The sequence below is a fragment of the Pholcus phalangioides genome, unplaced genomic scaffold, assembly GCF_987345545.1.
Source record: "Pholcus phalangioides strain wild (caught in Gottingen) unplaced genomic scaffold, Ppha-v1.0 ptg000172l_1, whole genome shotgun sequence".
NCBI classification, from domain to species: Eukaryota; Metazoa; Arthropoda; class Arachnida; order Araneae; family Pholcidae; genus Pholcus; species Pholcus phalangioides.
In genome coordinates this window covers 3,372,066-3,387,542 of record NW_028301637.1, presented here as the reverse complement: position 1 = coordinate 3,387,542, position 15,477 = coordinate 3,372,066, and the positions used below count along the sequence as shown (strand labels likewise).

Sequence of the window (15,477 nt, the reverse complement as noted above, 5' to 3'; positions counted from 1 at the left end):
CATGGGTGGACCCCCAATGTCAAAGGTTGAGTCTACTGGTCTAATATGTATACGCAATATATTATGCAAAAACCTGTGAATAAGACATTTTTTGAAAAATTATAAACACTAGAAGAATAAAAACTGACAGATTTTTTTTACCCTTAAAAAATTTGGATAACAAACCGCTGAAAATGCACTGCACCGATTTACCTGCTTTTACTGCAACAGACTTTCAACAACCGAATAACAACAAGCAAACTTTCAAATACAGGTCATCGACTTGCCACTCCAGAATTTTCACCTTAGACTCCCGAAAGATTCTATCGCACCAACTAAACACAATAGGGCATTTATTATATTCCGTGCACAGATTGCCCCTGCCCGTGCAAGTGGCCCCCAAGGTTACATTGGTCAAACCAAACGCTACATGAAATGTAGATTAAGTGAACATAAGAGGTATATTAAAAATCAAGAGGTCCATAAGTCCACAATAGGCTTTACACCATGAGCGGAGATACAGGGGTGCGTGGGCATTGCCCCCCCCCCCCCCCGCAGCGTCAAAGGTGGAGTCGACTGATCTAATGTATATATGTATATATGAATTGACATAATCATCATCATCATCTTGCCCCCCCCCCCAGACTTCCAAGTCTATCTCCGCCTATGTGCTTTACACTGCTGAAGTGAAGAACACAAATTCAATTTTCCAGTGGCTAAGGTGATCCAAAAAGTTCGATCACCATTTCTTTTAGACTTCTTTGAGGATACTTACATAAAGGCTTTTCAAGAACAATTAATAAATGACACAAAATCAACGGCCTCCATTCGATTGCCCTACCACATTTTCATTTTGAAAAACATTTGAAGAATATTCGAAGGGGCCAAGCTGGACATATGACGTCACTAACAACAAAAGGCAACAGCTATGACGTGAAAACTGATGATAAAAATATTGAAGTGAAGGAAGCAACTCTGACCGCCACAGACGCTCTTTCATTCACTAGCGGCTAAAAATCCGACATTCCCTGGTGAACTTGGCCAATCACAGAGGAGCGGGAGTGAGTTACTCTCGAACCGGTCGTTACTTCGTGTAAAATACTTCGGAAACTGTCGTGACTTCGGAAACTGTTCGGAAGTTACAATGCGCAAGCGCGTTCTCCGTAATTTTGTAATATTCTGCGCTCTTTTCTCATTTTTTTCTGGCTCTCATCTTTATTTTTTTCCATCAATATTTTCTACATAGTTTTTTTTTTCATCAATTTCCTGTTGGAACCCTTGGTTTGGGTTCATGTATTTGAAGTTAATTGATTTTTCTTTTATAATTATTTTTCCTACATTGTGTATTATTCTGTTTTTATTTTTCCTGCATATTAAGTACATTTTCTTGTAATTATATTTTCTACAGTAAGTATATGTACTTTCCTGCAAAGAAGGATAAAAAATCTGAAAATCCTCTCCTTGAGAAAATTCTACGTACACCTATGCTTTCCTGTAATTAACTATATGTTTAATTTCTGTCAACCCTTTTTAAATATGAATCAATAGAATTAAAGAAATCTTTGGGATGAAATAAAATAGAATTTACAATGTCTGTAAGTCTCTTCGCGCATGACGTTTCCATGATTTATTCAATGTGGATCAAAAAAGGAACCAAAAAAATAAATAAATAAAGCTGTCTAAATTCATTAACATTTGAGCACTTTCAAAGTGGTTTACTACAATTTCTGCTTGTATCGCTGAACTTTTGTGACAAGCTTATGACTTTTGAATTTAGAAAACTAATCACTTCCACAACCCTTAAGGTTTTTCTTGACTTGGTACACACTGTGGATACAACACATCCTCAGACCAATATTTTGGGATTAGCTCATGATTAGTGGTAAGTTATTAAAAGTTGTTTTAGCCCCACTGTTTGGGATGGTCAGCTCAAGTTGGTTTTTCAATTTTAAGGTGCAAATCTAAGCCAAACTCCCATTTAACCCTTTAAATGGTTTTTGAAATTTTCCTGATCAGCATTATAATTGCCACATTTGAAATTGCAAAACCTTGCCATTACATGTGTGGCTTTCTATGAAGAGAACCCTTTTTGTATTATTTAAATATTGATCATATATTTCTCTTTTTTTTTCTCGCTTCTTCTTCTCATCTAACCTAGAACAATAGCTAACTCTGCCCACTAACAGTTGATTGGCTGGAGGGGAATGGAAAACATTTTATTGTAAAAACAGTTTCACTGTATTCTAATAGGAGAAAAAATATTTCGGGGTGACAGAAATAAAGCAGATCAGGTTTGACAAGATATCTCGGGATTGCCACTGAATGGGTAAAAAAAGTCTCTTTGGGCAGAGCAACACGGTCTATAATATTGAAAATTTAATTCATGATCATGTTTATTTTTAATATTGTAAAATCGTGTCTGCAATGTCTTATTGATTTATTGATGGCCTTATCCGCTCGGCTGTTAGAATAATTGTTTATTCTACAGTTTATATCTGTTTATCTACTGTATATATATATATGTTTATCTTCAATGTTATAGAATGTCTGATCTCATATTGATTTTGATGGTCTGATCCTCTCTGCTATATCAGAAAATTGCTTATTCTATAATGTATAAAAATTCAAAACACCACGTACATCTGCACAGTATTACAGAATACTATGAAAAATAGCATTTTCAATCTATGGAAATACAAGCAGCAATTAAAAAAAAAAATTTTAATTTCAGAATATATAAAATCGTGTTTATTTCTAATTGACTTTGAGACTATGACATGGTGTGTGCAACTTTGTTTATTTATGTTAAACGTCATTCAATAACATATGCCTTGATAAAAAATTTTGTGTTCAAAAATTTTTTCCCTCTCACTGTGTATAATTTATACATTTCTATTATTCTCACAACCGTTCAAATATTACGTAAGCACCAATAGGGAAAAATAGGGTTTTATATTTGCTTTTAATAGCAAGGAAGGAAGGGATTGGAATGAAGATTATCTAAGCATTTGGATGAGAACATATTGGCATGGCTTTCTTCAAATCGGGTTTGAAGAAAATTGAATATATCAGTTTATCGAGGATATATAACTACAGTACCTTGGCTAACAATTTTTTTTTTTCATAGTTTTTCTGCCTTGGCTAACGGATGCGATTAATGAACATTTTCTTTGATACAAATGCAAGCAATGACATAAATCAGCTGCATCATGAGATGAATTTAAGCTAATCATTGTCAGAATGTCACTTGAGCATTGATTTACTCACATCCCCTTTTTTGTAATCTTTTCCCCAGATGTACCAAAACACAAATGGATGGGGGACACCTACACACTCGACTGTGTTAACACTGGCTTAAGCAGAATAAAGCTGGTGTTTGTGTGCATAGTTTAAAATAAAAAGATCTGTATCTTATACTCCTATAAATTCCTCATTTATAGCTCTCAAAGCTATTCATTTTAGCGTTTGGTCAGTTTTTATCGTCTTTATAACATTCCTTGGTATTTTAAAAAACAAACTTGGTATTTTAAATTTTGAGCCATACCTGGAATAAATTAAACAATATTCCATAGAAACTTACGGGAAATTGTGTTTCAACAAACAAAAGTGATTCTGGAGCGAATTTCTTCATACAATACTGTATCCTCATTCAGAGCTGCAACTAGATACTTTGTCACCCAGGGAAAGCTGGAATTTTGGCGCCCCTTGCATGTAGAGGAAGCAGTTAAAGAGTGAATTTGGCGCCCCTTCTGGTTCAGCACCCAGGGCACCAGACCCGCCTGTCTTCCCCCCAGTTGCAGCCCTGTCCTCATTTCCAACCAAATCTAATACAGTGTCTCATACTACTAAAGACATAATTATCACAAATTTCCTGTTAATTGAGCATTCATTGCACTGATATAGATTTTTAATAGTATCATTTTTCATCCTTTAAATCAAAGCATTGATATGTGATTTGGAAAATGATGCATCAGTACTTGGACCAGATTTTGACCACATTTGACATTTTAATGAAATGAAACTCACAGGGCACTTAGATATGCTACACATATTAGTAAACAGCTCAGCAAACCATGCATTGAAGATTATTGTTTAGATCAGTGGTTCTCAACCTGGGGCCTTATGGTCCCCTTGCGGTACTGGGATATTCAAGGAGGGCCACGGGAGAAAATCAAAAGAAAGGTGATACACGACAGGTGGTGAAGGGAGTCATAGCGAGCTGTGAAGAGAAAAGCTTTAAAAGTGAAACATAGTTGAAAAATATTACTACTTTCAGAATCCATCAGATTCGTCCATAGAAGGGGGCGTCTTAACCCTTGGGTCTATGTGGGCATGACCAGGATCTTCATGTCTATAATGGAAGGAGGGGGACTGCACTATATGGGATCTGCTACTATGATTTTCATATGTAAGATGTTACTTAAAGCTAAGTATGGAGGGCCGCCAGAACAACGGTTGATGTGTTGGTAGGGTCGATTTATCGTGCATGTTCGTTGAATCGTCCCGTATTTCACACAACCGTTTTTTACAACATAATTTGACTCCTGAGAGAGATGATAATCCACCATTTGAATCCGTGCCTAGCCAGGATTCCAGAGATTGATCTGATTTATTAAAATTTCATTCATAATAAAAAATAGAGAGTATCTAACTCTTGGATGAGGGTAGAGGGGGCCCTGGATAGGACAGGGGGCCACGAGAAAAAAAGTGTGATCCATGGGGGGGGGGGGGGCATGAGCTGAAAAAGGTTAAGAAACACTGGTTTAGATGAAAGGGGTTTTGAAACCAACTTGATCGATGCTCTTCTGAGCTTTCAAAATGTACATGCACTATTAAGGAATCAAAAAGTTATTTTTTTAGTTTTGCTGGCAAAAGATGTTAGTAAAATATTATAAAGCACAATGGCAATTGATGGTTGTTTTGTTGATTGGTAGAGGTGCTCACCTCAGCAGTGCAATGTCCTGACATCCCGATCTATTCTACTAGGTTGCTTCAGATCAACAAGATAAGTAAAGAGGGCCCGGGGGGGGGGGGGGCTTACACAGGACCTACCTTTAAAAAGGGGGGTACAGGGTAAAATATTTCCTCTCATCACAAGCTTTCAAAAAACATTTTAAATTTACAGAAATTAATGAAAACAGTACAGATATTTTTATACATTGAATTTAAATTTTTAAATTCAATTTTCATCTCTTGGAGGTCACGAGGGGGGTATACATTATACAATATATTATTATATCGCCCACCCGCATATCTCTCGAGAATGGGGAGGGCAGCCCCCTTGGTTAATAACGGTACTAATCTAGAAGGTTTTGGTCCCGTTTACTTCATTTTGCTGACAAGTGGGGTTAGGGAGGAGTAAAAACCCATAAAATTTTGCTTAAGTAATACTTGAACGGTCTATAGTTCCGGCCCAACCACTTCCTTCTGGAACTATTTTAACTTTTCTCCAGCTCGGAAGGTTTCAATCTGTTGTTTACACTTCTCTTACAGTGTTTACGCCGCTAAATTTACGGTTCGAGAGTAACTCATTCCCGCTCCTCTGTGATTGGTCGAGTTCACTAGGGAATGTCGGATTTTTAGCCGCTAGTTTTCATTCTGACCACGTTTTCCGTTGGGACAGAACGTGTTTTCCACCTTGATAACGGCACCCATGAGTGCCGAAACATATGTCAGTGTATCATAAATTGTTATTTGTCCTCATGTCGTTGTGAATATTTTCTAGTTTCGGGCAAAATGATTCTTTTTGATTAATGAAACCTCTTACGTATTTCTAGGAATATTGATGCCTTCATTATCCTTATGCATATTGTTTGTAATTGCATTTTTAATTCGGTTGCTGCTATATGACATCCATATTTGTTATGAGCATACTTTTTATCAGCCACCTCGTTGGGCATTTTACCTGTTGTGGCGTTGTTTTTGTATTTGTATTCAATATTTCTAGAATTACTGAAACCTCTTGCGTATTTTGTAGGGATATTGATGATTGCAATATATCTAGAGATATCGAAACCTCTCACGTATTTCTAGAGATATCAAAATTTCTCACGTATTTCTAGGTTTATTGATGCCTTCAACATTCCTAGAAATATTGAAACGCTTTACGTATCTCTAGAGGTATGGAAACCTCTTACGCATTACTAGGGATGTATGTCGAAGGCCTTCCACTCATTTATAGAGAAATTCAGCCATCAACACATTTGCAGCCCCTATTACCGGGGGAAGAACGTTGTTACTAATCACTCCGAAGTTTATATTTATCCGATTTTCACTAAAAATTACATATTTCGGTACTTAAATATTTGTCATGTGCCATATAACAAACAATATAGAAATTATATATATAATAACTTTTCCATCGTCATACAGTTTGGGCGGTATCAGTGGAGCAGTAAGTGATGGAGCGGATGCAACTTCGGAAGCAGTAACTACAGACAAGACATACATTTGTGCACGTGATCACTGTTTATACATACTATATATATTACAATATATAGCTATAAAACTTAGTTATTGTTATTGTGATTGTTATGCGAGTGCATTTTAATGTTGTTGAAAATGATTTTTTTCCATTTTATTTTGATGTGTGTTCTATATTTTTCTCCTTTTTTCCTCTTTCTCTTAAAATCTCTTGCCGTTTACCAAATGTGCATTTAATAGTTGACTCACTATGAACACTATTATTATCTATATATATATAGATATAAAATCTTCCAATATATTATATAAAACTTGAATTAGCACTTGTAATCCGTCGTGTTTGTATCTGTGATAGTTTTAGAAAACAAAAATTATATATATATATATATGTTTGTGTCTATGAAAAATGTGTATCACTGTGGATTCGTGATTGATTTTGCATTCGCCTGTAATGATGGTCTCCTGTGTAATTGGTGGTATTGGGTACTGTGCTTCAGAGATGGCATTAAAAGGGAGTGGGTTAGATAGGAATTGCCAAAATGTCTATAGGTATTTAACCTCCAACATTTCTGGTTATATTCAAACCTCTAATATTTTGTCACGGATATTCAATCCTTCAACAATTCCTGGATTAATGAATCCTTCAACAATTCCTGGATTAATGAATCCTTCAACAATTCCTGGATTAATGAATCCTTCTACAATTCCTGGATTAATGAATCCTTCAACAATTCCTGGATTAATGAATCCTTCAACAATTCCTGGATTAATGAATCCTTCAACAATTCCTGGATTAATGAATCCTTCAACAATTCCTGGATTAATGAATCCTTCAACAATTCCTGGATTAATGAATCCTTCAACAATTCCTGGATTAACGAATCCTTCAACAATTCCTGGATTAATGAATCCTTCAACAATTCCTGGATTAATGAATCCTTCAACATCTCTAGAGAGATATTGAAGCTTCTAATATTTGTAGAAATATTCAGACCTTCATCTTTTCTGGAGATATTTACAGAGCCAGATTTTGAATCCTGTAAACTACGCGGCCGTAGAAGATGCCAACTGAAGCAGCCAATTCTTTTTTTTTGGCGATTTTTAGGACGCCAACTGAAGAGGGTAATTTTTTACAAAAATATTATTCACTTATACTTTAAAAATGTCCAGATAAGGCCCTGGATATTCAAGCCTTTGATATTTATTTCTAGGAATATTTCTAGGGATATCAAATCCTTCAATATTTCTAGAGATATTTAAGCTTCCGACATTTCTAGGGATACTCAATTCTTTAGCATTTCTCGGGATACTCAACCCTCTGATATTTCTGAAGATATTCATGCCTTTCACTCATTTCTAAGGATATTCATGCCTTTCACTCATTTCTAAGGATATTCATGCCTTTCACTCATTTCTAAGGATATTCATGCCTTTCACTCATTCCCGGGGATACTCAAGCCTTGAATTTTTTAGAGATAATAAAGCCTCTAAATTTCATAGGGATATTGAAGCATTCAATATTTCTAGTGATATTGAACCCTCTAATATCTCTAGGGATATTCAAGCTTCCAATTCCTGGATAAATGAAGGCCTCAGCTTTTCTAGCAACATTGAAGCCTCTAACATTTCTAGAGATCTTCAAGGTTCTAATATTTTCTACAGCAGTGGTTCTCAACCCTTGGAAGCCCGCGGCAATGTAAATTTCTCTTGTGTAAGTGAAAGGCCCGGTCATACACACAACTAACAAGAAATTAATGGGAAAGATGAAACTGCGAATCACTCACGGGACTCGGTGTGACTAATGTTAGGGCCCGGTAATGGGCCGCGGTCCAGCGATCGGGAAACACTGTTCTAGAGGTCTGTATACAGTGAGGGATAGTTAAGCATTTTACGCATTTCTAGGGATACTCTAATGTATGTCGTTGAAAATCTGAGTGACAAATGACGGTTACACAATTTTGCAACATAACGACATTACAGTATCGGCTGAACCTGAACCACCACAGAAATACAGCCTTCCCAAACACATTCAATGACAAATAATGTGTGTATAAAGCCAAGGTCACACTCGTATCAAGCCTGACCAAAATAGTTATTCGCAAATATTTGCTTCCAATATTTGCCTCCCCACAATGCAATGAAGCAGCAGCGGCATAGGCTGGCTACACACTGGCCCAGCCTGATCCAGTATTCCTTGACGCATATTTGCTTTCGAGACTCCCTCTTTGTGTTGTGACTGTTGGTATTCTTCGACCAACGGGCAGCCAGATTGGAAAATCGGATAGTGAAGCGACAAATTTGTCTTGAGTTGGCAGCTGAAAGGTACTCGACCAGCCTTCCAATAGCTTCCAGTCTCCGACATTTGGCGATCATTGCCAATGGTGAAAAACGGCCACACTACTTGCCCATTACCAATCTTGGAACGTATGGAGCCAGAATTGACACGAGTGTGGCTGTGACTTCCGGCTGTTTTTGGTGTTTGGCCAGATAATTTCGAATTGGCCTGTATGAAAAAAATTTCCTTGATCTGTTTGGTTTCGCTCTGGAACTATTGTTAATGATTATAGACGTTATCTTTGAGAGAGATGTTTTAAAATATGAACGTACGGATCCACAGTGCTATACGTCAACGATTCCGGGTCACATCACAGACCTAATAGCCATATTTATGAATGTATGAATGTTTATTGAGTGTATGAAAATATTCATAGTTTAGCAATGACTTTATTGGGTGTGCAACTTAATTCTCGGATTTGAATTTTGATAGCAATTTATAAATATCTTCAATTCTTATTCAATCTTACTTTTACATTTTTGCCACATCTTTCAAAGAAGTGTCGAATTTTGAATCAGTGAAAAAGGCATTTTCGAACCCCCTTGACATATCCTTTCAATGCAAATTAAGTTCGTTTTTCATTTTGTGATGTTATTGCCGTTTCTGTACGCTCCACTACAGTTCGCCTTGCCACACTAGAAGGGAAAATTCCAGTGTAGAATTTCTCAACCTATGGTCCACGGACCAGAGCAGCACCTCCTAGAGATAGAAGGCCTCCGCAGTCAGCTTGTGACGTCAGTAAGTATTCCATTTTCCCTCAGAATATTCAGGGAAAAAAAATTCCCTGCTCGTGCCAGTATCATCGTTGTGCGGAAAAGAAATGATCGGGCTCAGAATTGGCGATTTCTATGCCCACATCAAATCACCATGCGGTATTTGTGAGCCAATCAGGAAGATTCTACGCCAAAATAAGAAGAAACGAAATTGGATGCTGTGTTTCAAAATGTAACAAACTTACTAGGTAGTCTGAATGACGCTTATGGCAAACACTGCAGAGGCCTTCTATCTCTAGGAGGTGCTGACCAGAGGTGATCTGAAGACATTTATACGAAAAAAAAAACATTCACTGTGACTTGGCGATCACATTTAATCAAAAAAAAAAAAAATACGGGAAACCGGGATCGTAAGTACAGCGAAGTGTTTGTTACCAAATTTGTTATTTTCGATTGTTACCAAAAACGTTGCCATAAGTAAGCAATATTTCTAGTTGTTGAAATTTCGAAGAAATTACCAATGTATGAGAAATGAAGAGCGGGATACTGTAATTCTCTCTCTCGGGAGTTTGAAATGTTATTTGTAATGTTAGCCATAATTATTATGAGTTATGAAAACTATCTTCACTTTCTCAAAACTTTTATAACCATTGAAAAATTCAAATGCACTTCGTTGAAAAAAAATGGCACAAAACTGCATGAAAAAATCGGAACGGCCAAAAACATGAATAGGTAATTGTGAAACATATGGTCACTCCACTCATGCCATTTGTTAATGGTCTTTAGGGTGACCATATGACTCGTATTTCCCTGGGCATCCTCGTATTTTCACGTAATTTGGGTCATCCCGACGTTTTTTTTTAATAAATTACCCCGTTATATTGACAGTACATATTTTGAACGAAGTCTACTTAAATTTTCATTCTTTACGGAAATCAATGATGAAAATTATTTTCCAAACTTATGAACTATAATTTGATAATTATGGGTATAATTACGAATATTCATCTCAAAAATTCGTCATTTTTTTAACGTTCTATTTTTTAGAATTCGTTTCAATGCACTGCGATTTACAGAAGTGCTTAATTTCCCGATATTGGCGATTTTTCAGTGATTTTAGTTATAACTAGCTATAATACCCGGCGTTGCCCGGGTTTTCTTCCATGAGGCTTTTTCGATCACGTGATATCTCTCTCTTTCTTTGAGAGACATGCAAACCGTGTCTAAAGTTAACCAATATGGCAACTTCCTGCGCGACTCATGAACTAAACAAATTTAGATTTAAAGAAACATGGAAATGAATATAGTCCCCCCCCCTTTTATTTTGATGCTCGCTAGGTATTTCGATTCCCTCCCCCTGAACTTCAAGTTATCTATTTCTGCCTGTTTCAGCTTCCAAAAGTGCTTAATTAAAGCTGTGGAATTTTTTCGATGTACTTTTTACGGGCCCATAATTAATTTTAAACAACCTAAACTATATGAATTAATGCAGTTGAATATCAAAAGACAATACGGAAACATTATTTTTCATGCTTGAGAAGATGTAAATAAAAAGTTGAAATCAATGTTATTGCATGAATGTCTAACTCAAAAGTAGGTGCGGCTAATTACTTCATTTTTAATCTCCTGGGCTTCGTATATCTCTAAGCGACCTCAATATATCAAAAATTGAGAATTCAATACAATTTTTAAAATTATTGATGGGGCGGAAAATCCCACTAACTTCCGCATTTCTACAGTAAAATCGACAATTTTAGCACTGATTTCTATGAGGATCACCCTTTTCCTGACTTTCAAAGCGATGCTGATGATGATTATGACGTCTATTCAAAAAGCCTCATCACTGAGAGTATATTGAAAATGTGGCAAACCATTATAAAGGCATAAACTATTATACATATACTAACAGGATTAAAGAAGTGACAAACCGTTGTAAAGGCATATACACGTCTGAAACGCATTGCTAGGGAACCATGGTAACCAAAGTAAACGTTCGGAAAGTGATTGTTGAGGCCCAAAAACCATTGTTGCCGGACAGTTTTTTGCCCATTTGGGGCATTTTCCCTGGGCTGACGAAATTTTAAAGTAGCCTATCGTTCAAGTCGGGTCCCATTTGGTATATATGCAAAATTTAGCGACGATCGATCTAAAATTGCAGATTTGTATAGAGAACATACACACACACACACAGACACACACACAGAAAACCAATTTTATATATATAGATTAACAACTTTGTCTACCTTTAGCATCACTTTGGCGACAGTTGGGGGTTTCCCGTATTTTTTTTCGCACTTGGGATCTTAAATTCCCGTATTTTTCTCGAGAAAATATGGTCAGCCTAGTGGCCCGTTCAACCATTCCACGGAATCTTGGGCTCAGAAAGGGTAAGAAACGCTGTTTTAGTGTATCGACGTGACGCTGACAAAACGCCAAACAATGTCGCCAACTTTGTTTGAAGTTGAAGAGGGTCGAGAATTAGTTGCACAACTAATAGAGAAATATATTCCGTATAAAGGACGGAACGTTACATGTCCTTAATATTTTGAGAAATGTTCACGTGATTATTGTGTCATGAAGTCATGATAATATTACTACGTATATATATATATAATCATTTATTGTTGTATTTGATGTGTATGAGTGTTTATTGTATCAATTATGTGCCTTTTAATGGCTCATGTCTTCCGCATCGATCGTTCATATCCAATGAACTTCAAACAACGACATTATTGTGAGAATATTTTCATTTGTGTTTTCATACGAAACAAAAATCAAAATCCAATTCGCCGTTGAAAATTTTGATAGTGTTTTTGGCACGATCTCTGGTAAACCCTAAAATGAGGGTTTTTTTTTATCGTGAATCAAGAGAATTGTTACACCGAGAAATAAATGACCGAGTATATACATGAGGCCATAATTAACTATCGTGTGTACATGAAATGATCATATTTTAGATCAGTGGCTCCCAACCTCTGGTACGCATACCCCTGGGGTACGTCATCAGAGCCATTAGCAATGGCTGAAAACGAGTGGTGTGGTAATGGAGAAATGCAAAACATTGGCACAGTATACAAGGGGTTACGCTAGATGTCAACGCAGTTCTAGAATTACGAAAGCTTCTTTGAGCATTTCCAGAGGGACGCAAGACTCGTTACGTATGATTAGTAAATGTATTATTGAGAATCTTAACAAGCCCCCTTCGCCTTTCATCTATTTCTACTGCTATGCAAGTATCCTATGCATTTCTAGGAATGTGGAAGCCTCAACACGTTCCAAAAGTTTAACAAGCTTCTTACACATTTGAAGTGATATGCATGCCTCATACGCTTGTTTAGGGATCTAAACAATCCTCTTATGCATTTTTAGGGATATGTAAACCTCCAGCGCAGTTCTAGAATTATGCAAGATTTGTATGCGCGTCTAGTGATACTCAAGTCTTTTAAGAATTCCTAGGGATATTAGTCGCCAACATTTCTAGGGATATTAAGGTCTCAAACATTTCTAATGATATTCAATTTACCAATATTTCCAGGGATATTCAAGCCTTAAAAATTTCTAGGGATATTGAAGCCTCCCATTTCTGAAGATATTCACGCCTCTTACTCATTTTTTTAAGGATATTTAAGCTTCCAACATTCCTAGGGGTATTAAATATCTCTTGTGGGAGCTTAAATATCCGATATTTAAGGCGTCCTGTAGATATTTAAACCTCTCACGCATTTCTAGGGATAATCAAGCCTTCAATATTCCCAGTGATAGTTGAACTGCCAATACATTTATATGGGTACTCAAACCTCAAACATTCCTTGGGATATTAAAGTCTTTTACGCATTTGTAGGGATATTAAAACCTCCAACATTTCTAGTGATACATTTTCAAGAATCTTATATATTTCCACAGGTATCCAAGGCTTCAACATTTCTGGGGATATTCGAGAATCTAACACTTCTAGGGACATTCAAACCTCCTACACATTTCCAGGGGTATTCAATTCCTATACATTTCTAGGGATATTCAAACCTCCTACACATTTCTAGGGACATTATAAAACCTCCTACACATTTCTAGGGACATTATAAAACCTCCTACACGTTTTTGGAGATATTTAAACACCCTACACATTTCTAGGGATATTCAAGCCTCAAACATTTCTTGGTACATTCGAGCCTCTAACACTTCCATATTTCTAGGGATATTCAAACCTCCTACACATTTCTAGGCATAGTCAAACACCTTAAACCTTTCTAGGTGTAAGCTGGTCCAGCTTCCTACGCATTTCAAGAAGGGGGAAGGGACAGATTTCTGGAAAGCACGCAACACATACACATGTAGTGGTACGCAAACCTCCTACGTATTTTCACTGGAAAGCTTGAATGATTGGGAGTCACTGGATCAGATGAATAAAAAATTAAAGTACCCTAAACACATGTCACGTAAGGGGGGGAAAAGGTACAGCAATGCAATTATACCAAGTCTTCCTTTTTTCAAATTGAAACGATTTCAAAAAAATATATACGTATATACTATTTTCTGAAGGGAATTTTATGGTTTTATGAGCAAATTTATTCAAATGACTATGAAACATGCATGTTCTAAAACTTAAGAAAGTGGTATTTTGAGATGGAATTCAATTTTATTTGCAGTACATACCGGGTGTTTCAAGAAGAAAAACCCGATAAGAGAACAGAAATTCTAAAAAAATTCAAGTAAAATACGGAAATTATCAATCAAAAAGGGAAATCTATAATTTTTTATTGGGAAACGATGATTGTGAGGAAAAGTCATAATTACTTTTTAAATTTTTATACTGCCCCCCCCCCCCCCGATAAAAGAAAATTATCAATTATAAAACTTGTGCTGTTTTTTGTATTGCATCGAAAGAAGTTTACTTCCGTTATGTTTGGATGAAAATTCACCGAGCTACTGATTATTAAATTTATTGGTTTCAGCCAATTTTGGCGTCTTTTCGAAGATTTGAAAAAAATAAAAGCAAGCCAAATTCTCCCTTTGGATCACTCGTTCAGCATTACGCGAGAATATTTTCGGATCTTTTCTCTTTCAGTATCGTAGGTGCCAACTCACAGACTAGAAAAATCTGTAGTTTATCCCGTGACAACACATTCCGCATCAAAGAAAACATTTCAAACAAAAGTGGAAAAACGGGGATTGTTTGGAATTGCTACGTGTGACCATATAAAAATCCCGTTTTTCCGGGACCCACTTCGCTTACTTCAGCCATCTTATTTGGTAACAATTACCAAGAAAACGGGGTCAGCCTGAAATCGCAAGGACTGGAAGAGTATTTTCTATGGGGATTTTTCCATTCAAACAAAGCTCAATTTGAGGACTTTTAGGGATTTTTCTATGAAGACACGGAAAATCGGGAGGCTTTCGGGTACATCGGAAGCATTGGCACCTCTATATGTTATACTGAATATATAGAGGCACGAAAATTTATTGTATAAAACTTTTATTTATAATTATTATTTTACAAACATGAAGCAGAATTTTAATTTTTTTTAATGATATTTTGTCATATTTTAGTTCAATTTTAGAACCAACTGTAGCATTTTTTTTTATTCGGGCAATTTTCTTGGAACACCCTGTATGTTCAAGAGCTACTATTATTCAACCACACATTCACCTCGTCCATATTCCTCTGAAGAAATTCTAACGAATTGGTACATGTTAGAATGTGTGTGTGCGTGTTGTGAAGTTTGTTTCTGTGTATGTTCGTCAACTGGACACTGTTACAAATTTTTCAAAAATGATTACTTTGTATTTAATCGCATTTAAAATTGTAGATAGCGGTAATTTGATTCGTGATATTTTTGAATTTTGCATGCCAAAGAAATGAAAAACTGTATAGTGCTCCAATACTAAGTGGAGTAATTATTATAATTATCGTATTATTTCATTAAAATGAGAAATTATCGTGATTGGACGAATTATTGATTGTAAGAGTCTATTTCTCAGTAATTTTTAATTTAAATTTTTTTGTGTATCAATGAATTATGTATCAAT

The 15,477-nt window shown here is 36.1% G+C and overlaps 1 protein-coding gene across 1 annotated transcript in view; it reads left to right on the top strand.

The window, feature by feature from the left end:
* The window catches only part of LOC149063392 (vesicle-associated membrane protein 3-like), a 211,252-nt gene extending 199,764 nt beyond the window's left edge, over window positions 1-11,488 (top strand). The window contains exon 6 of the mRNA XM_089255817.1: window positions 6,352-11,488. Within this exon, the coding sequence (XP_089111943.1) occupies window positions 6,352-6,377 (26 nt within the window). The 3' untranslated portion in view covers window positions 6,378-11,488. The remainder of the gene's footprint in view (window positions 1-6,351) is intronic.
* Window positions 11,489-15,477: the final 3,989 nt, after the last annotated feature.